The sequence below is a fragment of the Orbicella faveolata genome, unplaced genomic scaffold (genome assembly GCF_042242905.1).
Source record: "Orbicella faveolata isolate gen_17 unplaced genomic scaffold, um_ofav_v1 contig_34, whole genome shotgun sequence".
Taxonomy (NCBI): domain Eukaryota; kingdom Metazoa; phylum Cnidaria; class Anthozoa; order Scleractinia; family Merulinidae; genus Orbicella; species Orbicella faveolata.
Genome location: NW_028301563.1, coordinates 19983910 through 20008960, shown reverse-complemented (window position 1 = coordinate 20008960; position 25051 = coordinate 19983910). Strand labels below are relative to the sequence as shown.

The 25051-nt window shown below is 38.5% G+C and overlaps 1 protein-coding gene and 1 long non-coding RNA gene across 5 annotated transcripts in view; both read left to right on the top strand.

Moving 5' to 3' along the window:
* The window catches only part of LOC149105204 (uncharacterized), a 182747-nt gene extending 159451 nt beyond the window's left edge, over positions 1-23296 (top strand). Inside the window, exons 1-4 of one of the 4 annotated variants that reach the window (XR_016201340.1) lie at positions 18071-18255; positions 20236-20619; positions 20720-20843; positions 22633-23296. This is a non-coding gene — a long non-coding RNA (uncharacterized LOC149105204). Of the gene's footprint in view, positions 1-18070; positions 20620-20719; positions 20844-22632 lie in introns of those variants that run through there. The other 3 variants (XR_016201339.1, XR_016201341.1, XR_016201342.1) reach the window with 3 other exon arrangements.
* On the top strand, positions 5338-15700 carry LOC110044623 (uncharacterized). The gene is made up of 6 exons (XM_020750185.2): positions 5338-5527; positions 6433-6498; positions 10817-11149; positions 11578-11745; positions 13206-13331; positions 13790-15700. The coding sequence occupies exons 1-6, from the start codon at positions 5381-5383 to the stop codon at positions 13904-13906; spliced, it is 957 nt and encodes a 318-aa protein (XP_020605844.2). The 5' UTR covers positions 5338-5380; the 3' UTR covers positions 13907-15700.
* Positions 23297-25051: the final 1755 nt, after the last annotated feature.

The window sequence follows — 25051 nt, the reverse complement described above, 5'->3', positions numbered from 1 at the left end:
CCTTGCACTGGTTTCTGTTTGGGATTTGTATATAATGGAAGGATCTCTGGCGGATTCGTTTCCTTTTAAATTCTACCCTGGTCCCAGAGGTTTTTCTTGATTTTTCTTTTCGCGAAGCGGCGAACACGAGTCGCGAAGTGGCGAGAAAGAAAAACCTCGTTTTTCTTTCTCGCCGCTTCGCGACTCGTGTTTTCACCACTTCGCGGCTCTCTCGTAGCTCTCTCGTGCGGAGAAAAATCAAGAAAAATCTCTGGGACCAGGGTATGTAAATTCACAAGCGCTCCGCAAATTTTGCTTGCTTTGATGTCATCAACCTTTTTCCTGTAATCGATCATCGAACTTGTCATCCCCTCGATTCTCTGACTCTCTATTTGAGCTTTTTTCTGGTTCGTCGTCGTCTTCATCTCCACTGTTTTTGTTTTCTTCATGCTGAGCTGTCATTGGCATACACCTCAGTTCATACAGTAAAAGTCAAGAATAAGAAATTGGTAAGCAGAATTCTGTATACATACAGTTAAGAAGGTCATTAATAACTTACATTGTACAACTTTCAAAAATAATAGTTCATTATATTATGTCCACTTCACAATACATGTTTGTGATGTTTCCACCTTTCAATAAAATTCCATACCAGTGGCCATAGCACCTGACCATGCAATGTCTTCATTACTTAAGAATTCGAAAACGGAAAAAACCAGGAGATTATTAACCATAATTATTTTGACAATTTTTTTTGAAGTTTTTCTTGAGTCAATTTCAACAATTTACCACAGGTTGAATGATTCTGTTACAGTTTTGAGGCAATTTATTGCTTCTAAAGCCTCCTCTTTTGAAAATTTGATTTTCCTACACAGTTGCAAAACTAGCTACCTTCTAAAATTAGAGTGAAGGATTTCAATCTTTTTCCCTGTGAAAACTTCAAGGTGGTTCTGAAAATTCACCAAGGAGATGCTGAACGTCAATAGCCCCTTGACAAGGGCGGACTGTGCCACCCTCCATGGTCACGTGAACATTGCGGTGACTCTTAGTGATATCATCTCCCAAATCAACTACTTTCATTTTGTTGTGACTTTGTACATCCACAACTGCAGTGCACATATGCCAAGTGGTACTTGCTACAGAACTTGTGGACCAGATAGTGTTTGGCATGCAAAAAAATGTCTTCCTTGATGAAGAGCAGGAACTTTCTATTCTGCAAATTTTGGGTGAAACACTGTACATTTCTGCTCTCGGAGTATACAGTAACACTGAAACTTCTATCATAACTCTTATTGGTATTACCTCCTTGTATTAATGCAAAGTAGACTCATCTTCTGTCTACGATCATTGATTGGACAATAATTTTGTTATGATCCACAACAAATTTTTCTGTTTTCTAAGTGGAAATACCAAAAAATTGCTGGCTTAGACTAACTAATTTAATTCCAGTTGATGATTATTAGCAACATGTGATCTCACGTTTATTGCCTCCCTTATTAAACAAATTTTGTTTTTGTACTTCTGTCTTCTTGTCTGTCGACCAAGGTCTTTTCATAGTTAAGTAATGGCTGTGGGTGGCAGCTGAACCCAAGAACCATGTACACATCAGTGAACTGTGACTGGCTCCTTTCATTTTGAGATATGAGCCATTTGCCCTCTGGATTGGAGAGTTTTTCTAGCACGCACACAAACACAAAAAGATGTTATGCCAGATATCCCTGATAAAATGCTAAGTAAACATTTTGTCTCTGAACTACTGTAGATACATGTATTTTGCAACTGACCAAACAGTCCAGCAGCATGCTGATCACAGAAAGCTTCCATTTCAGTCAGATCATAGAGGTGTTTACCACCCTTGTGTATAGTGCTTGGTCAGTGTTCTGTGAAACTGCTGAACATGTTTGCCGAATTCTGGTTCTGCTACAAATGTTCACAACATTTTAAAGGAGCTCAGTCACGGTCTGCACATATTGAAAAATTTAGCCTCAATTTTTCAAATTCGTCGATTGTAATCCATGTTAATCTGCTCCATCCTTAGCCATCCTTGTTCCTTTATGGTTTATCATTGTCTTTGGTGTTTTCCTATCTTATTAAACTGTTATTTTCAGGTTTCCTACCATTTGAAGGTAATTTTGTGTGTGGCCAAAATGACACAAAATACCATGACTGAGCTCCTTTAATTTCTACCTGTATTAACAGTTGAGTACAGTCAAGGATAATATTATCTTGATACCTTCATTAAACATGGGTTAGCACTTCAGCCCTTTTGTTGTTTATTAGTGCTGATGCATGCTCAAATATAGTTAAAATTTGTAATGAGCCTTGACTACAGAGTGATGGTTGACTCTAGGGGGAAAGGTTTATAATGATCCCATTCTCAAACTGCAGCTTCTTTTGGATTTTGCAAAAACTGACTTATTTGTGTGTTTTCAATTTCAAATAAGAAATTAAATTTACATGTTTGGTCACAATTTTTTTTTTCACTTGAATGGAATGGTTGGGGCAGAGACTGGTGATGCACAACTTGCCAGTCAAAATAGGGTTTTAGTTACTTTGTGTTTTCTCCAGTAACTTTGCACTGACTTGTTCAAGCTCCTCAACTACATTGTGTACACTTTCATGTTGTAATCTGGCGACATTTAAGTTAGCATTCTGCTGAATGATTTAAAAGGTCTAATGTAATTATTTTGATGCTATACCTGTATACCTGTGGGGAACCCAGATTTGATAATGATTGGTATTTTTTCTTAGACATTTTCACAGAATGATACATTTTTTTCTGATATTCAGATTCATGAAGTAATTTTTTTTTTCACTTTAAATCCTAAATATTGTTTTTTGGGTTTTATATTCCAACAATAGTTGGATCACAAATTGACCCAGGAGTGCTTTATAAATCTGGCTCTCTGTTTTTATTAAAAATCAATAAGTTGAGTCTTTTAGGTTGAGTTGTGTCAACTAGTAAAGCATTTTCTGTACGTTAAACTTTTGGTACTGATGCTGGAAAGCCCTTTTTAGGGATGCTCCGTAAAGTAAACGCAGGTATTGTATGATGCAAGATAATTTTTCTTTATTGCTTCAAAAACAAAAGAAACCATTACAATGCCCTGATCAGAAGCCAGTGAAGTGCTTATGCTACCAACCTTGCATCCCACTACAGTGTACGATCATTTTTAATTCTGAGAAGTAAGCTTGAATATAAGCTTATGTACCTACCTATTTCGGCGAAATATAATGTTTGCTGCAAACTATTCGCTCCTGTGCGTCTGCTTGAATTAACTTAAGCTTAAGTGTTTGTTGCAAATGCTCGGGTTTAAAGAAAGCTAAATCGCTGTGGTCCAGGCTCTCGAACACTGTAATGAGGTGTTAGAGGTACTTTAGTCAGCCTCCCTGAACAGGTATCACCAGCGGAACTTTGCGGAAAGCAACAAGTTGTCTCGTTTAATACTTTTCCATGAATTTTCATTTGGCCGAAAGAACAGAAAAATATCCTCCCCTAATTCATTTCATTAACAGCGATCTGATCGAGTAATCCTTTTCTTTAACGCCTCGAAGGGCCCGTTGTCCCTTGGCGCATATTATTGATTTCCACAAAAAGTACAACAAGATCTAAAAGAAATCCAGTTGCTTGTTTTGAGCTAGGTAAGCTTAGTTTTTCAAAGCGGATGCACCTTGAAATGGCGGGAAATATTCGACAGCTAACCGTGACGCTGAGAAGAAAGACTACAACTCCATCTTGATATTCTAAACAAATCCTATTTTATTTCACATGAACGAAGAGAGGCGTGCAATACACTACAATAGAGCATTGATTAAATGATGGGAATTACAATCTTGATGGTATTTAACACGAAAGGAACGCCTGGTGAGAAAACAACTTGTCTCTACTCACAGAGTCACTTTTTACATCCGCTCGGACGAGGTCTTGCCGTCAGATTGCCATTAATCCAGCCATTATTCATCGTTAAAGAGCTTCACTGAGCTGCTCCTTTCAGTTTACAACCATATAATGCCTTTGGGAAGTGTTTTCTCAAAACCATGGAAACGAAAAAAAAGTCATTTTTGATATTTCCTTGCGGAAGAAACAACGATAACGTAGTCCAAATCTCAAGCTTAACAAACACTGGGCCGTCTTAACAAACGAGAAAATCAGAGTCCAGTTTCTCTTCCACCAATAGCGAACGTTTACACAAGGGGGAACCAGGTAAGGGTGAATATTCTGTAGAAAATGACCGCCGATCTCACTAAACACAATGCCAAGGCAAACTAGAAACGTTGAAGGCGTAATTCAACCGATTATGGAAGTTTGAATAAATGTATGAGCAGCCTGATGAAAGGCTGAATTACGTGGCGAAATCTTATTCGTCGTCCGCCATTTTGAAACATTTGAAGGCGGGAACTGAGTGCGCATGCTCAGCGGTTTTTGAGACCTGTCGCCGTCGCCGTCGCCGTCGTGCGTACGCGCCCACGAGCAATACCGCTAGCCATGATAACCATGAGAAAATCAACTCAACTGTCGACGTAATGATGGCGCGAGCAAAAAGAATTTACATTTTGATAATCAAAGTTAATAAGTTGTTTTCCTCTGGCCGGTAATATTTTCAATCAAACCGAAACGATGATCCTGCTGGTATACGTTGGATCAGTAGTGATCTAATCGGCTTCCCATATAAAATGAAGAATATAAAAGCAAAAACCGACACAACGTAGGATGATTTTTTGACGGTGTACTATATTTCGGCTGACCAAACCAGCCTTCTTCAGGTACAATGAAAATTTTACATTGGGACGTGTTTCTATGTAGCCGATATTTACGTAATACCGGAAATACGTAAAAGTAATTGACAGTGGAAATTTTCAAGATCCTACCGGTCAGAGGGACAAGGCAAAGGAAGTTTGAATTCGGGGATCCGCCGGATCAATATCGTCCTCAAGGAAAGACGTATTTAAAAACTCTTGTGCCTATTATAAGTCAAAGACGTCTACAGTGTAATGTGTTAGCCGGCGTACAAATTTACGGTTTACGAACTAAACGGGAAGAGATCTAAAGAAATATGCAGCATTTGCCGAACAATTCACTGCTTTACTCTCTACACATTATTCTTGACATGTCAGGTGAATAAAAACGAACTTATCTCGTTGATCAACATGGTTTTACCACTGGCAATCCCCATATTTATGTGATTGGAATAGCCGACAATTTCCGAAAACTACTCGACTCGGAAACTCGCTCCTAGTACTCCTCGGTTGTCCTTGTGAGCGGTTCTGAGCGGTAGTCTCAAGGGAGGTAGAGAGAGGTCCCTGGGAACGAGGTTGCGAAAAATCGCCTGACGTATGACGTCATACATGTCCAAATTCTTCCTTCTTGCATTGTTTGTGTTTCGAGTTTGTTTGACTAATCATGGCGTATCGAGCGCCTACTCTGCGAGGTTTAGCCGTCGCGCAGATGGTATTTGGTGCTTTAATGATCGTCTTTGGATTAGCATGTATTTTTGCTGCCCATCATTGGAGTTCGTACGTTGCTTTTGGAGTGTGGGTCGGCAGCTGGGTAAGTCAGAGAACTTGAGTGTTGTTCATTCGCTTATAATTGAGCTTACTTTGTGTGCGTGATGTTTTTATTGAAGATCCGATGGAAATCGTTAGATAAGAACAAAAGCTACAAAATTATTTTACTTTGGTAAAGACGGTGCAGATTGTAGATTTCATGTGAGTTTACATGTATGGCAAAAGTTCCCAAGTCAACCAATTAAGCCAGCCTCAGCAGATGTTATACGCTGAATTCCCCGTATTTTTCAACTCTTCTTCTTTGATAGAGCAGTGCTTCACTGCACCTCTCGTTGTTAGTTGATGCTACAATAATGGCATCAAACAAATGCCCAATCATTGATGAATAAGTTATTTATTTTTTCATGATGCAAAAAGTCAATATAGCAACGGTGTTACCCATGAAAACACCCTTAACTTCAGTGTCATGGTCTTAAAACCCAAGACGAGTATGGTGACCCCCATTTTTTATTAACTGGTTGAAATGCAAATTTTTGCAAGATCAAATAATGTGGGAGCCGATCGAGTGCCACGTGAAATTTTTGAAAATTCAGTCCAAAAGAGCTTTCTATTACATGCACTGAAAGGCTCTTTAATTTGAGATCGCTCCACGATTTCCAACTAATGTTTACAAACAAAAGGAAAGGAATCTGCTGTTGATTTCAGCAGACATTTGCTAAGGATGAATGAATGCATGACAAACCAAGACATGTCTGCATCTACAGGAAGCCAATTTAAAGGCAGTGCTTATTAACAAAATTTATACCACTTTCGTGTGCAGCTCTTCAAGTAAATACTTGTACATAGTGAAATACAGACATGTACATGTGTATGTATCACTGCCATTTATATGAAGCACTTGTGAAACCTCTAACAGTTATGATTTGTTATTCTTCTGTCATATTGTAGGTCTTTATCACTGGAATATTGGGATATGTTGGAGCACGAGATGACTCAAAACCAAACAAATGTCTGGTAAGTTTTTTAACTTTGTATGTCTCAATTTCTGAATAGGTTGTGGAGGAATTTTGACTTCTGTTCTTCAACTGTACTTTCTAGAAAATTATTGAAAATCTTACTAATACTCTGAAGAAATTCTTGTTGGCATTGTTCATATTTCTTAAACACAAGTGAGAGCCATATCAAACTGAAACATTGTGCTTGACGTTTGTCCCTCAGCTTTTATGATCAAAATTAGCTACCACAACACTTGGAGCTATTTTAAAAAGAAGTGTTTTGTTTTCAAAATGATTAGGGTGTTAGGAAATTTTGGGAGACCTTGGGACTGATGTACATTGTACTGTAGACATACATACTTAAATGCTGCGTAGAAGACCGGGGTGATTATTCATAAATTATTTCAATCAATACCTACATGTAACACTCCTTTCCACAGGTTTGCTTTGGAATATAATTACTAACAGTTACTATGAATGTTCAAAGCCTTGTTGCCTATTTTTGTATGAGGCAACAGATGAAGAGGTGCACTATGCCACATCATTTTGGTTGTGATGCACTGAAGTTTTGAGGAAATTGTTTATATATCAACAACATGTGTTTCTCAGTGTGTTTGTCTAGCTAGAATATACAGTACCAATCAGAAGAAACCTAAGAGGGAACGCTTGACCAAACGTGTTCTGTTTCCGTTCCACATGCGTTCCCGTTCCCGTTCTGTAACTGTTCCCTATCCGTTCTGTATCAGTTCCGTATCCGTTCTGTATCCGTTCCATTCCCGTTCTGTATCCGTTCTGTGCTGTTTTGTTCCCGTTCTGTTAGCATTCCATCGGTAAGCATTCTTGGAACTCGTTCAGAGGAACGAGGTTTGTGAGAACTTGTTTACAAGATTAGCGACACTCATTTGCATTTCATAAAATGGGTTAAAACTGTCGCCTTTATGCGAGAATACGAACAGGAAACTTAAATTTTCGTGGTGAAAATATGGGTCCAGTTACTCGAAAAATACGGGAAGATGGTATTGTAACTTCAAGGCCAGTTTATAGTAAGTCTTTTTCCGGGTAATTCCTTTTTCCGAAACGATACGAAGCGACCGGATATCCGTGTGTTTGCCTGAGGAAAGGAAGAAGTAAACTAGCTTGCCAAGCACTTTTAACGCCATCGATGAAAAAATGCAAGCAAAAGACGAATTTTCGGCTCTTGTATTTACACGAACACTTTTAGTGAGGTTTAACATTGAAGTATTGGCGAAAACTGTTCGGCGAATGTGGCAGAAACTTCACTGAAGGACGCGAGCGGTGCAAAGTACGGACAAAATCCAAAGTGAGCATTTTGTGATACTTTTACTGACATTATTTTCACAGGCGAATTTTCAGTAAAGACTGAACGTTATGCTCACCAATCCTTCCACAAAGTTGGTCAACAACACTGTAATAAAGGTCGACCAAGACATCGATGTTTTGTTTTGTTTCTCTTCACGAGGAAACCTTTCAATCCCAGTCTAACTCGACTCGTCCATCCATTTCCTTGTTTGGACATAAGTTGAGCTTGTTGACAATAACAAAATGACCGCGATGAACACGAAATGGACAAGAAGATGCAGGGAAGACGCTTGCTTAGTGCGTGTAAAAAGAAATAAAAAAAGACATAAGATGATTCGTTCTGTCATTTTGTCAAGATCGCCGGGCTGGACAAAAATTGAATGAACATGTATTTAAAGTTACATCGTTTCCAAATCCTTGGTAAGCATTCTGATAGCGTAACTTACTACCATGTGTTCTGAAGAACGCGTTCTCTTACAGTTTGTGTTCTGGCGAATGCTTTTTTCCATTTTTGTGATTCGTAACCATGCCGTATCTGTTCCATTTCCGTTCGGTATCTGTTCTGTATCCGTTCTGTATCCGTTCTGTATCCGTTCTCTAACCGTTCCGTTCACGTTCTCGTACCCATTCTGTATCCGTTCTGTTCCCGTTCGCAAACGCCTTCCCTGTTAGGTTTCTTCTGATCGGTACTGTAGCACTCTGGTTGGTTGCTATGGCCACTACATGTACAGTGTATGTGAATGGTTCACCCCAGAATCCTAAACAATATTGTTGCATTTCTGAGAAAACAAAAGATAGGACCAATACGCTATGTACAGATAAGATTTGTTACTTTATAAGTTTGGAAGAAAAAAAATTAGCCACAACAAATAAACTGAACTTTGGACTAAGCCATGTGACCTGCAGCCAGACTGCATGTACATGTATTATGTATGTTAGCCTGATCCAGGCTCTTGGCAGTTGGGAACGAGCGAAAAAAGAGGGTGAGCCAGAAAAAATGAGGGAGGACTAAGGCGAGGAATGGTGAGATAGCCTGTAATAGTACATTGTATCTTTAATGACCCTCTTCTGGTATAGCAGGAGCTGTTACACACTCTGATTGGTTAACATGACAGTACTGTCAACACTCTGTCGGTTCCCTCATTTCTTGTCAATCAGAAAGATGGCAAGTGCGGTCTGCACGTGCGATTTCAAAAAAGCCAAATTGCGTTTCATCTTGGACGATGGTCTGCAAGATTTCCCTAATAATCAAGTGCTAAGGAAGGAGCAAGAAATCTGCTTAGTAAATCTAGCTCGTGGGAAAGATGTTTTCACGATTCTCCAAACCAGTTTTGGGAAAAGTTTAATTTTTCAGCTCTTTCCACAAACGAAGCCAAACAATGGCATATACAACACACAAAACAATCAACAGACTTGTGCACAAACAGTTACAACTGAATCATGTGGTGCCAGAACGAAGAAAGGAGGATTATATCTACACATCGAGCTCAAGAGACATACAGTAAGCACATCGATTGAATTGATGCAAGAAACACTTGAACGGCTCTAGACAAAAGTATAGCTTTCTTGAAGTAAAGCTACGGTGTCTCCAAAGAAAAAACCGGACAAGGACAAATATGATATCTGTGATAACAAGCACCATACTGTACTTGCAAACAGTTGTAATTAAACAGTTGGGCCTGGCATCACAATATACTGAAGAATGCAAGTAAGCAACATGTTCACACAAAATTTCATGTTTTGTTCCTTGAAAGCAAATACTTAGAGACTTAAAGGTATATCTTGCAATAGAAATGGGCCATAAACAATGCATAAGCACATGGCAAATTAATTGCAGAGGTGTCAAACTCAGTGAAGCGACATGCAGACAACAGTGGAAACCATGCAGACTGGTTATGACCTTAAAAAATTTGCTATAGTGCATAGTCTAACAGCTCAACCCTACTTAAAATTCCTCCTAATACCACACCATAAAGTGCTCTTCATTAAACACGAGTAAAGTGAAGAAAGGTCAAGAGACTGAAAAGAGAATGACAAATGTACAAATATCACGAACTGTAGGAGTCATGTGGGCCTGTCAACCCCATTTTAAACGAGCGATCGAAAACATGCAGTCAGATCAGGTTTCCTCTCACAAATTGTGCTACTTCCTTACGCGAGAAATAGGAGAACATTTCCAGCTAATTGACAAGTAGACATTTTTACTTTTCGACACCTCATTAAACCAAAGGTGGGTGGAAGAGGGTTGTTAAAGATATTCTTACAAGCACTCTCCCTTCTCTTCCTCGCTATAGTCCCCCCCTCATTTTTTCTCTCGCTTACCCTCTTTTTTCGCTGATCCCCAACTACTGAGAGCCTGGAAGAGGCTATATGTTAATGTATGCAAAAATTGCTTTTATTTGGCCTTCTCTCTAAATATAGTAATTTATTTTTATCTTCATTCATTCCTCAGCTAGTGAAATCTACTGGAAGTTTACATGTATATAATGTTTCAGGGCTGGATGTATGCAAAAATTGCTTTTATTTGGCCTTCTCTCTAAATATAGTAATTTATTTTTATCTTCATTCATTCCTCAGCTAGTGAAATCTACTGGAAGTTTACATGTATATAATGTTTCAGGGCTGGAAAAAATGTGCTGTCCAGTCATCTGGGACAAGTAGATTTTCCCTCTGGGCAAGTAGCTTTTCATTCTCACTTGCCCAATGGGCAAGGGATCAGGCAAGTTGTCTGTCAACTACATTGTTAAAAGAACAAACTATGACTTGCCCAGGGCAAGCAAATTTTGAGAAGCTACTTGTCCTAAGGGCAAGCTGGAATTCCAAGTTTTTTTCGAGCCCTGTGTTTGTTATGGACTTTATTTTTAATTATTCATTTACAAAATAAATAAATACTCATCTGGCTAGCTTGTAACATAGAAATTGTAATTATGTACAGTACTCTACATTTTTTCATCAATGGGTTTTAAAAGTCATATTTTAGGCATTAACCATGTGTACGTTCTTGATTCTGTTACCAGATTGGATGTTTTATGGGTTTCTCCATCTTTGCTTGTGTCATTGCTGGAGTCATGTTCATCTGCTATGCTGTGACCCTGTCTGATTATTCCAGCCTCAAACACTGCGAGAGGACATATTATAATAATGATAACTATTATTCCTCATATGGCTACTGGAGCTATACGAACTGCTACGACAAGTTTAATATGGATAGGGAGACAGCAGCAAATGTAGCCGGCTTGGGCTCTTGTCTGCTTATCTTCTCTATTGTGGAGTTCTTTTTGGCCCTTACGGCATCCGTCTACTGCTGTGCTAGTGTCTGTTGTAACACTCCATCTGGTGCTCTGAGATCTGTAAGTTGCAATACTCAACTCTTGTAATTCTTGCATGTAAGGCGCTTTTCAATTGAGTATTGAAAGTAATCAGGCAATTACTTTGGTTTTGGTTTTGGTTTTACGACGCTCAATTGAAAAGCGCTCTTACTATTTTACATGTATTTCATGTATTTTATGATAACTGAGAGAATTCTTGTTCCCTAATTTGCCAAGAGCCACAATTGATGAGGGTGGTTCCATAGAATTGGCATACATGTAAAACTTGAGAAATTGTGGTGAATTTCCCATTAGACTGAATCTGTCAAGTTAAAGAATGCAATTGGGATATTTGAGACATTTAAATTTAAGGGAACTTGTTATCTTCAAGAATAGTTTTTGAGTTTTCAATTTTTCTGATGTCAACTGTTATTGACATCTTTTAATGCTTTTCCTCTGATTGTTGGTAGACTGCCGCAACCAATCAACAGGTCATGTTCATACCACAGCAACCCCAGTACATGTACCCGGGAGCACAGGGAGGTATGGTTCTTTTTCAGCCAAGCGGCGCAATGACCGCTATGCCACAGGGGCACCCAGCAGCAGGCCAACCAGCTGTTTTTGTTCCTTCATCACAGGTGACATTCATTTAATTAAGTTAGTTCTAATCATGATGAAAACTCAAGCGCCGATTGTCGGCCCTCGTGCATGTGGGTTGCATATGTAATCCACAAATACATGGTTAGTTCTGCAGTTCGAAGCCTCACTTATCTCAGTCACTGTGCTGTAGGATGTACATGAGGTTGATTATTCGTTTAGAAAGCTCTCTATTTCGAGGACGAAGAAAACTTGATGCGTATAATTTGTCGTATGATTATCTCACCTACAGTAGTTTCCATTTATTTTGGTCTGGGACATCTGGGGCTTGTTTGAATTGAATAGTCAGATGACTCCCAGCTTATTTCAACCATTCATGTCTTGTCGACCTTGACAATATCAAGCTTCGCACTAGAAGCTAGGGAAGAATGTACAGGCCATGAAAATCCTAGGTTTTACAGAAGCATGGAACCTGAGATCGAAGAACTGCTCGATGTCCAACTTTGCACAAGTCTGCACACTGCTTTCAGCTTTTTCTCACTTCTGGACAAGTGTCATTGGGATGTAGGTATTGAATGAAGAGGATTGCTCTTTCCTAAGCACGCCATACTGCAAATCCCTTCAAAAACACATCTTGCTTGTATTGTGCAGCGATTTTCAATCAGCTTGTTCACATAGTTACATTCTTCTTAGAAGCTAAACATTGTCACAGGCCAACTCACCCCATTCTTCGCTATTGCCCTGTCATGGCCATGAAAAGGGCTAATTTTGTGGACCTCAAAAATTCATAGGAAATTAACGAAAATAGCTACAATGATAATTTTTTTGCAGTGGTGATAAGAAAAATAAGGAGATTTAAGTAAGCAAAAAAATTTTGGGGGTTAGTTGCACTTTAACTGAATGAAACAATCATCCTTTTCTAGTGACTTATAATTCCCTTAAAGACGATTCCACTTTCCTGGTAGAAGATTAATTTATTGCTAGATGCACTTGACTTAATTGTCCTGCATGTCTCTGTTTTGGTTGGTTGTTTCTATTGTTTTCTTCAGGTATTCTTCAATTTCTTGAATTTTCTTGAGATAGTCTTGTAATTTCTTTAATTTGTTCCTATTTTCATATTTTCTGCTCTTTTTAATTATAAATCTGGTTTTGCCTGTTCTTCGAGTCTTAAGTGTACACGATACTGAACTAAAAAACCCTGATAATCATTTTAATAACCATATTGAATTGGGCTGGAAGTATCAAACACCAATTTTGAATAGCAAGATCCTTGTATCTGTGTCGCATCTACAAATAATTTTTTACATAACATATGACTGTCATCCTGTGATTAGCTATGTACCCACACTTTTCACATACATGGCATTAATGTCTAGACTACTGTCGGTGTCATCAAGTACGATCTGTCAGAATGGACTGAGGTATTTGAAGAGTACAGACATTTGCATGTACATATATTTTAGTACAGTATGCAATAAATAATTAAATTACCATCTCACAGGCTGGAGTACCTGTGCAGCAACCTATGTTCTGGACCATGCCATCAGGATCCAACCCAGCTGGTACAGTGCCTGTGTCATATGCTGGTGCTACTGGTACTCAGGTGCAGACTCCTGGACAAGTTCAGGTATGAACATGCAGACTTTCCATGCAATATGTTGAAAGTGATTTTAGTGTTGATGTAAATATGCGTATCAGGCACAGCTATACACTGTACTTACAAGTTTATATTTCATTTGAAAACCTGGCCCCTTTATGTAGTTAACTACCTACTTGCTAATGTCATCTTCATTAGTTATAACGACCACACTCAGTTATCCACTTCCTTTGGCTGTGTAAATATCAATCACCAACTTCCAATAGCAAGATCCAAGCTAGGCTACAGAGGAAGCCAGCAATTTGCAAAGAGCCAATCACTTACACCGTACGTGCTACCAAAGCAATAACAAACTGCCGCATGTTCATAAAGAAGGGGGTTAGTGTTTTTGTGTGATCACCCGTGATAAAAATATTTTTTTTTATGTTGATATCATGATTAAGTAATAAGTATCTGTTGAATGTTTTGTTTTGACCTCGTCCTATCAGCTGCCAAAGAATTATGAGAGACCACCACCTTATTCATTCACACAGACAGGCAACGCTCCGCCATCGACTGCTTCTGGCATTACTCCTTCTGAAGCTGTCAGTAATGTTAATGTGTGAAAACAGCGGTAACATAAGTGCTTAGTAATGATGTGCATGCTTTTAACAAATAGTTGTAGACAGTTGTTTATTAATGCACTTGGCATATAAGCCCTTGCTTGAGTGTGCTGCAGTTTACCAGAGCAGTTTTTTAATTTCTACCGCAGCAGTCTAGTGTTGTGCCAGGCTCTGTAATTTGGCATTTTGTGGTGAAAGCCACATTTTTTGTTCCGAAAAAATAAAAATAAAAAACTTTCCTGCAAGTTATGTAGCGATTCAGTAATGGCAATTTTCACATAAGTCGCGGATAAATTAGGTGATGTATTCATACAGGATTCGTTCAAGAGGAAGAGCTTGTCTCGATCAACAATCCTGGCCAAAAGGGCTTGGGACACTTCTCGCTTTTTTTTTACGTGGAAACTGCAAGTAACCCACAATTTCCTGTCGTAGAAATAGCTTTACATAGCCTTACATAACAAAGCTCTTCCCCCCCCCCCCCCCCTAAACGATGTTGAAGTCCTCTCCTGAACGCAACATTGTCCAGGTGAACAGGACAGGGTGGGGGTAAATTGAATTGCTGTTAAAGAAAATTGACAGTACTTTTTGGCCAGGATTGAAGTAGCAGTGTTTACACTAAAGGCCTATTTAGTGTGAATACGGGCTATGTACTGTTTTGGACAAGAAGTTAGCTGTATCTATTTAATGTGATGGATATATTTATGTGTCTATTTACCCTCCGTCTGTCTTCAATTGTAATCATTCGCTCACTCACTGGGTAGGAGGAGTTATTAACTTTCCTCGGATATCATCTTGGCTGTCTGGGAAAGCATCGTCTTCCAGTGAAGACGAGATTAACAGAAGCTTTGATGAGTCATTTCTTACTTCCACAAGATCGATTCCAACGGTCAATTGTAACTCCTCTGAGCGCTTGCAACGTGCTCTGGTAATTAAAGCTCAAAATTACTTCTACCCCAGGCCACACGCTAAACCCATGTCCCGCGCTTGTAACTGGGTGTATGTTTTTTGCATAGATCTTATTCTGATTGGCCACTTTTAATGTATATTCATGGTCATCTTGACTGTATAATTAAAAAATATAGTTTATGTTTTCATAATAGGCAACTTTGTCATCACTTTTAGCTTGTTTAAGAATTTAAAATTAGAACCATCTGGAAATGCCTGGTAGAGAGAAGTCACGTGACCCCAAAAGAGGACAAAAAGGTCCGCAAATTTATTTTTACGGTTAGGCCTGCCGTCCATACTAATCCGTCAAGAAAGCGGAGCTTTTCAAAAACGCTCTTCAAACAGGAGGAATTTTAAACCGCCGGGTTTTCGTTTTCGTGTAAACGAAAAACATTCTGAACATTTCGAAAACGATGACATGGCGATAATTATGTGATTTCCCCGACCGAGTGTTCCTCAAACACAAATCCAAAATGACCAGTGATTCTTGCGTTTCCAAATTCCTCCGGCGTAGTGTGGACGGAAAACATTGGATGCGTTTTCAATTTTTACCGGTGTAGTGTGGGCGGGGCCTTTCCAAAGGAGAGAGATGTCATGAACACATGCCGCCGTGACGTCATGTATAAACAGTGTTTTGGCGGCTTAGATGGCAGGTGTCTGATGACTTTGTGGCAATCATATATACAATTATGTTAAATACGTTTAAAATTATTATCATTGTAGAAATGATGTAAAATCCAAGTGCAAAGTCATTGCAGTTTATAGTTCGTAGAATTTTTTTGTAGGGCAGGCCCCATCCTAATATTGTATGTTAATTGACTAATAAAGTATGTGAAACATGCTCAAACGCCATTTAGAATTAGCATTTGTTGATTTCAGTTTCTTTTTTCTTTTTATCTTGGAATTTTTTTTTGCCGAAGAATTCGTCGGTGATAAAGATATTCAGGAATTGATACACGATGGAGGTAAACTGGGAAGGAAGCGAAATTTTAAAGTTTTTGAAAGGAAAATTGGATGTTTCTGAAGGAGTCAAATAGGTCACATTTTCTTATGGTCGTTACTGAGAAAGCGCGATCGGTCAGTAAAACGACAGTCAGATGTAATTCAATTACCATTGCTACCTATCGATTTTTTGAGTCCCGCGCGACCAATGCCTCGCTATTAGTGAAATAGTGCTTCGTTAAACAGCAATCAGGGTTACACAGAGAAGGAGAAACACTTTCTTAGCTGCCAAACTGTCCATCAACAGTGAGTACAAGGAGGGAAATACTGAACATTTGCACAGTTTCGTGCTAACGACAGGGAAAACGAAGAAGAAATAGTAAATTAAGTGGAAGCGAGGAAACCGTTTGTGTTGATCCTAGCACTCGCTAAGACAAGTGATTTCACGCTTTTTTTTCAGGAAAGATTATGCAACATCATAGCCTGCAGAATAAGAGGTCTTGTGGGGCAGAGCACCATGCATATACAGGCGTCTAGACTGTAAAATAGGGCAGGAAAAAGAAAATATAAGCGCCATCCTGTGAAAAGGTTACCAGCGACCGCTCTCGGCCAGTTCCGCTCGCCCTATAACCCAATCGGAGGCCTGTTTACAGCCTAACGAGCGTCAAGTTTGACGGCGAGCGCGCATCTAAGCTGCCTGCTTCCAACCTCATATACGTGTTCACTTAGAAAGCCAACAATTGCAAAGTGAAAAGATAAGAAAGTAGACTACGAGCAGTTCCTCCCCCCTTAGGGCCTGTTTACAAGGAGGAAGGGTTGCCCTAGCAAGCGGGTTAACCCTAGATGGAGGGCAAAAGATAGCCTGGTTTACAAGTTAAATTTCACAGGTAGGGGGTAACCCTACAACCCGGGACAACTCAATGCGCGGTTACACTCAAAGGGTCTGGAAACAATTAGAAAGTTAACCCGGGTAGTCGGGGTAACCCTACCTGGGGTGTTAACAAGGGAAAAAGTTAACCCCCCTGCCAGGGTAACCCTAGCACGCAGATACGGTAACCCGCCTACCCAGGTAACCCAAGTTGCCTTGTAAACACGAAGAAGAAGAAAAAAAGGAAATGTGTGAGTGCTTGGGTAACCCGCTTGCCAGGGTAACCCGCTTGCTAGGGCAACCTTCTCTCCTTGTAAACAGGCCATTTGTCCGTCGTGCGTCGTTGACGCAAAAAAAAAACCGCAGGGAAAAAATGGCCGCGCGAAACCCTAGGGGCAAGAAACGCGTGAAAGAATATTTGGAAGCTTCGAGGCATTATAGTTCCCATGCTCCACCTAGCTCCTTTTGGAGGAAGCAAGAATAAAAGGTTGTGATCACAGGTTCCTCAAATGGGCATACAGAACCACGCTAGTTACCATCACTGAGCACAGAGTCGACTGAATTGAAAGACTGAATTGAAATAACAGTATGTTATAGCGGAGCTCCGGCGGAGCCCCATACCCATATAGGGAAGAAAAGGAAACCCATGAATTGATTTTCTCATGGTTATCATGGCTAGCGGTATTGCTCGTGGGCGCGTACGCACGACGGCGACGACGACGACGACGACGGAGTCGCGCAAAATGGCGGCCATACTCCAGCTAATAGGTTGACAGAGACATGCACCCTCAGTTGGTAGCGGGTGAATGCCATTTTTCTTGGCGGGATTTTTAAAGAAAAAGGATAGCGGAGGTTGATTTAATATTTTTAAGACAGGGTTGCGCTGAAGCAAAAGACAGAAAGCAAGAATTAACAGGCAAAGAAGTAGCGAAGAAGATCGCGAAAAAGACTGAGCGGGCCAGCGCTGGGGAAGGAGGCGAAACAGTACTGAACAATGCCGTGAATTATAGCTAGTCAAGGGCTAGAGAAAGGAGGTGAAATAATACCGAACAATGCCGTGAACCAAAGCTAACGAGGGCTATAGAAAGGAGGCGAAAGTACCCGACAAATTGATTCAGAAGACTGCCGAACTCCCCATGGCCAAGTTCAAAATTCGCGCGAACGTGATGCTGTGCAGCCGTGCAAGAAAATTCAAAAGTCACCTGATTTGGTCAGGTGATGAACATTAGAGAAATCAAACGTACCCGAGTGTTTTAGAGAAATTGCAAAACAGTAAACGTAGCGGAAAGAAGTGGTTGATTCGTTGATCTATCGAAAATATAACTTCAGTTTAGTCTTCACAACTTTTGCTGCAAGTTTCTGCCTGGAAGATGAATACACTGGCCGAACTGAATTGCCAACTTACGGTAAGTGACTTTTGTTGTTGCGTTTGGTATGAAAATTAACAAGTTTCCTCGGCGATATAAGCTTATTTTCAATTGGAATCCATTAAAAGTCTTCCTTATTTGAAGCCATGCTATAAGAGATTTTAAAAATTGCATCGTTTTAATTTCGCTCGTCTCTAAACAATAACACGTGGGTCGCTTTGGAGGTTGCTGTAAGTTGTAAACAAATTATGTTTTCTATCGATTTTCGTCGTCAATTTAAGCTTATAACCACACATCTAAAAATAAGCTTAACCAAAATCGTACTTGTAAACACGGCCGGGCGAGTTTTGAAGTTTTCTCTGATTTAGTTAGCACTGCCGCCTCGTAGACTGCTAAAATTTGTTCTTCTGTTGTTGAAAACTGAACCAAGAAAGGTCTACAAACCATTTTAAGCCGAAGCGAACAGGATTTGCTAAATTTACTTTTGTTCCAATGTGAATATTTGCATATTGTGATTACAAAGTATGGAGATTTCCTCGTTTTGTTAGTTCAATTTATTCGGTTTGGCGAAATGCTTTTGTGAATTCCGAGGTTAAATTGGTTGAAGACTGGTAAAGCTACTGCCAATAAAATGACTGCATAGCTAAATTAAGCCGTCGGCAAAAATACAGACTCTCAGTAATATTCAAATTTAAGCGTGAATAATTTTTCAACTTTAACACCGCAAGCTTAAACGAATTTTCTTTATCCTCTCTTTTATTCGGTCACCGTTCATTGAAAAGGGATTTGCTGTTGATACTCGAGCTCAGATGTAGTGATATGCATCTTGTGTTTATAGTGTAGATTTCCTCATTTTATTTTGTTGTCTGTCCAATTAGTTCGGTTTGGTGAAATGCTTATATAGTCCAAAATGTCGAGTAGACGATTATGGATGGCAATCCTGTCTGCAAATAAAGCTCTGCTTTGATTTTGATTGGCTATTTCATGTTATTTGTGCCATTGCTTTTGGTTGGGGGTACATGGACCGTATTTTGTTAATAAGAGGTTATTCCCCAATGCGGTATTTACACTTCATATGGAAATGTTCCAAAAAAGTGAGATAGTACTAATTGACTCGGTAAATTGAACAGTGTAATAGGAGTTCTTGCCCTGACCATTTCTCAGTAATAAGAATAACTTTTACATACATATATACACAATTTAGTTGGAGAGAGCGCTCTCCTATCTCCACTCTCTCTCTCTTTGCTCTCTTCTTCACACTAATTTTTTATTTACTAACTTATTAAATGAATGTCACTGACTGTTTTCTTTGTTGTGCATGCATACTTTTTTGCTGGTCGAAGAAAGTTTCAGTTTCTTCCTGGCTGTACAGTTTCCTTTCTCCTGTCCTGTACCAATTTGTTTATGATATAACTTCGTGAATTCTCTATTCTCCTTAAATTTTATCTCATCAGGTTGATAGAATGCACTCTCAGAGTGTTCCATCATTGTCTTCAGTTGCTACAATTTTCCGGAAAAAAGCAATAGTTTTCTTAATTTCCTTTTACTTTGTGTTAGGACTTTTTAGCATGCCTGTAATTGGCCCATGGGCATTACGGGAGAATAATTTTCAAGTAAAGAATTACGTTCGTTTTAGTGTTGAGTATTTTAAATTGTTATGAATTAGGCATTTATTTTTATTTTTTATATTTTTTATTTTAGTCGCACGCAATGTTTTATGGTTTTACCGAGGTATACCATGTAAATGTAAATAATGCACTGGAATTGGTGAATCAGAGTGTGCATTATATCGGCTTTAAACACAAACCACATATTATAAATGACTCATATGTAAATGATATTTTTATTACAGAGAACTGGACAGGGCATTAGAACTTCTCCTTCTTTTGTGAATTTATATATTAATTCCTCTCAGTGCTGTCAAAATGTCTCAGGAACCTTCATTTCTGATAATCTATTATTTTCCACCATACCTACAGCACAGAAGCTCACCAAATCCTAACTGATAACTAACATGTGTGTATCTCTAGCCTTTGCTGTGTGCTACATGTATATTCTGTTATCCTGCCTTAACTGCTAGGAAAAATTTTGGCAGAGCTGTTTCAACAGTTTCACTTAAATTGATTTCCAGTAACAGCGCTACATGTAGCAGTGTTATTGAGTGTGAACTTTATGGAAGATTTTAAATTTTTATTTTTTTATGATTACAGACGACAACAAAATATACATGTGTATACATAACCTGATGTTGGTGTTGGTTACAAACCGTAGTTCATAATAGTCATCCTATTACAGGTAAGGGGGAAAAGTTCAGAGAGTTTAGAACATTTCTTCCCCCTGCACACCTTCTGTCTATAGGTGCAATAATTGAGAGGTTATATATAATTATATATATATACGAAGAGTAATGTAAAGTTACTGTATAAACTTAGCATTAAAATCTGACATTTGAACGCCTCCTTTGCTAAAATTAGTCATGATTTAATTGTTATCACTCCCTGTGAATTCATAGAGATTCCAGAGGCAAATTATAACCTAATGTGGAAGTCCTGTCTTCAAGTGAGGGAAAATGACACAAAAGAGTTACAATGAAAGTAAAGAGAATTGTGACTGTTGATATGGTGTACATTATACATCATGTAAAGGTATTTGGTGAGTGTCAAAGGCATAACATTTCATGCATTGCTTTTTCAGGACAAATTATATAACAGTGACGTTTTAAAAGGTGTGATCAGAAAAATAATGAGTACATTGTCCAGGCAGCATCAGTTTATGGACAGCATATGCAGACAGTAAGAGGAACTGTAAGCACTACCATGTAAGTTAGTTTTATGCTTATGACTTCTTGTTCTTGAATTTTGTGTCATTTCATCACAAGAATAGGTAACGAAAGATGCAATAGTTGTTGCAATATATTTTTGAAGGAAAACTTATAAGTCTGCCTATGCTGGATAACAGCCATGTGTAAACTGAATGTGAAGCAAACAATATGTTAAATATGGGGCAACCCTAAAACCCAGAAACCGGAATCCGGAATCTGGAACCAAAAACCGGAATCCAGAAACTGGAAACCGGAATCCGCAAATCAAAGAAAATAAGTTCTTCAAATACGCGAAAATTGTTTTGCTTAGCTTTTCGACTGTAAAAAGTAAGCTGCCAAGTAAAAAGGACCTCAAACTTAACCTTTTTTGAAACAAAAATTCCCCGTCTGTTGAAATTGTGCAACCGTTATTTTTAGTGAGGGCTATGATTATGAGAATCTCAGTAAAGTGCGTCTTAATTTTATTCCAAGCACCTCGAGAGTGTCTAAAATAAGCTTGCTGGTAATTGCCATTTTGTTTAAAAAGTGATCTTCAATTTACCGGAAGTATAAATTTATCCTTTATGTCTAGTACATACTGAACAAGATAGAAAATGTCATAGAGAACAGGATATCCATCAGTGGCAGCCCCCTGTACATTGACGGTCACGCCCCCCAATTTCGAAGTCCAAGGGCTAACCTGTGTGGTCTAAATATGAAATCTGATTTTTCCAACAGATACGAGACCAATTCCAGATTAACACAATTTCCACACTGATACTGTGACAAATCAGCATTTCACATTCTTGGCGGCCATCATATTAAAACAATTTGTAGAAATGTTGCACACTTACTTCTGTCTGCTTCTCACTTGCTGACAGATCAGACCACATGCTGTTCAAAGATGCTAAAAGACTGCCAGAAACTCACTGCAATAGCCTATAATAGCTTGTTGTTAATGTGCTGCTCACCAGTCTTCTCAGAGCAATTTGATCTAGACAAGAACCGGGCTCTCACCAGGGCCAGCTTGAACAAAAGATGGGTAACTTAGCCTATGAGCAGGCTCTCGTGTTTGGGCTGGGGGTGTGAGTGGCAAAGCCGCATGAAGGCTCTTGGTGACATGCCAATGCAGAAAAACACTAGACACCTATTTAGCCTGCTCAGACAATAGAGACAGATACTAGAGCCTGCTCGCAGGCTATGAGTAACTCTATCCACCCAAAAAATCAGTAACCCTGACTGGATAGTGATGTACTGAATGAATAGCTTTATGCAGCTTTTGAACAACGGGGCCAGATATATAGCTAAGGGTTGTTCAGAACTAGTCAATAATTTTTTAGCAATTACAGTCTGTGGCTGAAGTAAAGCCAAGAAAATAAATAACAACAAAATGATTTTTGCTCATATTTATTTATTAGACATTGCTGAAGTGAATTATTTCTATCATCATTCATAATATCTGGATTCCAGATTCTGGTTTTTGGTTCCGGATTCTGGATTCCAGATTCTGGATTTCGGTTTCCAAATTCATTGTTTTAGGGTTGCCCCAGATGATGTATGTGCATATGTTAATCTTGAATAATCTGAAATTTCAGAGAGTTTAAAAATATCATATCATATTTGTGATGGTTCTGAGGTGGAGGGCTGTTACATGTACATGTAAATGTCTCATGCACGATTTTTCACTCATTATGATTCAGGTACAAATAGTTTCTGTATCTGTTGATGTGCAACAATCTACACCAATATTTCAACCTAATAATGTACAGTGTATTTTAATTAACCAAATTATGCTGTTTGTTTTTAGTTGGCCAGTGCTACTACATAGTAATGTGATGTTGAAGTGCACAAATTTACAAACATGCCCAGTGTCAACTTGTCAAATACATGTATATGAACTGGCCAGACAGTGTAGATTACAAAATTCTCTGAAAGGTAAGATGTTTCTTAAACATTATTTTGTAATTAATGATTTCTCAGACATTGTTTTCTTCAAGAAAAGATTCATACCCCACATGGAGGTTTTTTCTCTATTAGAGCTCTTGATTCCTGATACTTTAATTTGGAATTTCTAAAGACTGGCCATCAATGGGTGTTGGGTGTGAATATCTTCTGGAACTGCACATTCATTCATTGAGTAAGCAAGAACATCAGTATTTATCCTGACAAACTCTGATTTTCTTCTGGAAGCTGAACTCATATACAGTTGTACAGTTATATGTACAACCAAACAGCCTGGATGACCCTGTGATTGGGACTGTGCACATTGTTGTAAGCCTCAGTGTTCCAGTTTCTTGTTTGAAGCAAATTGCATTTGCTCTCGAAAGCAAGTGGCGAAGTTCATAACAGTTATGTAAGTTTGCTTTGTATCTCAGGGCAGAGCCTGCCACAGTGAAAGTTGGAGTACCAACCCCTAGCATTTGATTCACTACTAACACTCAGTAAACAGCTAACAATGAAGTACACTGTATATCAAAGAAAGGAATTGCATGCCTGTTCCTGTCAGTCAATATATGAACAGGTTACAGATGGGAAGCCTGTATTAAAACATCAAAGATTTTCAAAGCAACCATGGCCTGGTGAGATATTTCTGAGGTAATATAAATTTAAGGTCCTTATGATTGCTTATAGGCATTGATTTTTATTGTAAACAATATCTTACTGAGTGTATTTTTCTTGTGTGCTAATTGTTGGAGAACACAGAGATTACTGTTATGACAGAGATATTAATTTGTGAAAAGTTCTGTAAACAAATGCATCTGGGAACAAATTAATTTATCATGGATGCAGCTTCTGAGAGATCCCCAATATTAATGGAACATACACTGCTCATACAGTACATGTAAAAGAGTTTAGTAATTCATTACTTATGATTGTAATGCTTTGTTTGGTTACTCTATATTTACAGACAACTTGATGGGATTATAAATTCTGCACCAAGTTCATTGAATAAACTGACTTGGAGGTTCAGTTCTGCAACCCATCCTGTTTGTAGTAATATCATAGCTGCAACATTGTGACAGATACACTGCATTACATTATTAAGAAACACATATTAACTAATTATTTTTAAGTGCCTGTTAATTTAATCAGTTTTTCTTAGAGATAATTTACTCATGGTTTATTTAAATAATTGGCTTTTTGGCTTTAAAATGATATTTATTGAGCTTTTAAATCAATTTTGTGATAATCTGCATTGGACATGGCATAAATTGATATTTTGCCAACACGAAATGGAGAACTGGGTCTTAAGCAAAGTTGCAGGATTAGCATTTTTGTAGAAAGAAAGGGTTGAGAAATTTGTGACATTCTACAGACAGCCTTGCCATTCGCAATGTCCGATAAGGTTAATTTGTTCCATTCTGTTGTAGAAATAGTGTTCTCTAATTTATAAATTATTTCAATCTGTTGTTTAAATGATTGCCTTATAACCCCATGTCTGGCTTTGGTGCATGTAGGATATTGATGTATTTTTTATCCATTTTGCTGTAAATTATCTTAATTGATGTGTCAATCAAAACATATCTTGGATATGCTGGGCTCTTCTGACAAATGTACCTATGCCTCATAACCTTTGAGTGCATTTGGTTGTGTAGTGCAGACAAAATACATGTACATAATATAACTTCCTCTTAGCTCACTGATAATTCTTGGTATAATTTAATCATAGCAAAATTAATCAATGGAACCCAATCGCAGCTCTTGTAGTCCACAATGCAAGTCGAGAAAAAGAACAAATCACATTGAAATTGAATAATAAAATTATTATTAGAAGCCTATGCAAGTATTCATGATCAGCAAAAAAAAAATATTGTAATTACCACTCATGCGAGGGTGATTTTGCTTATTGCAAACCCTTCCAGCAGGAGGAGACTCCATACAATAGTGAAGATGGCTAAATGTATCTTTGGGGACAAGTTAGAAAACAAAACTTTCCAACTTTTCACATATGTATACTGTTTTGGTATTTTTGTGAGATTTCATTTGGTAGAGATTCAGGGACTGAGTATATTGTAACCACTGCATTTCAATCAGTCCCCACAACAAAAAAATGTGTAACCTCTTTTGTGTGGGAGTCCCCTTGTTAACTAAGGAAGAATATAATGATTAATGACAATGCCTTGTCTTTCTGAATAAGGTAGGAAAGAACAAGAAATGCCACCAAAAAGCACAGAAGACAGTTCTGTTATGTGATCAAGATTTTTGGTAGCTTCCCAGAAATCCTT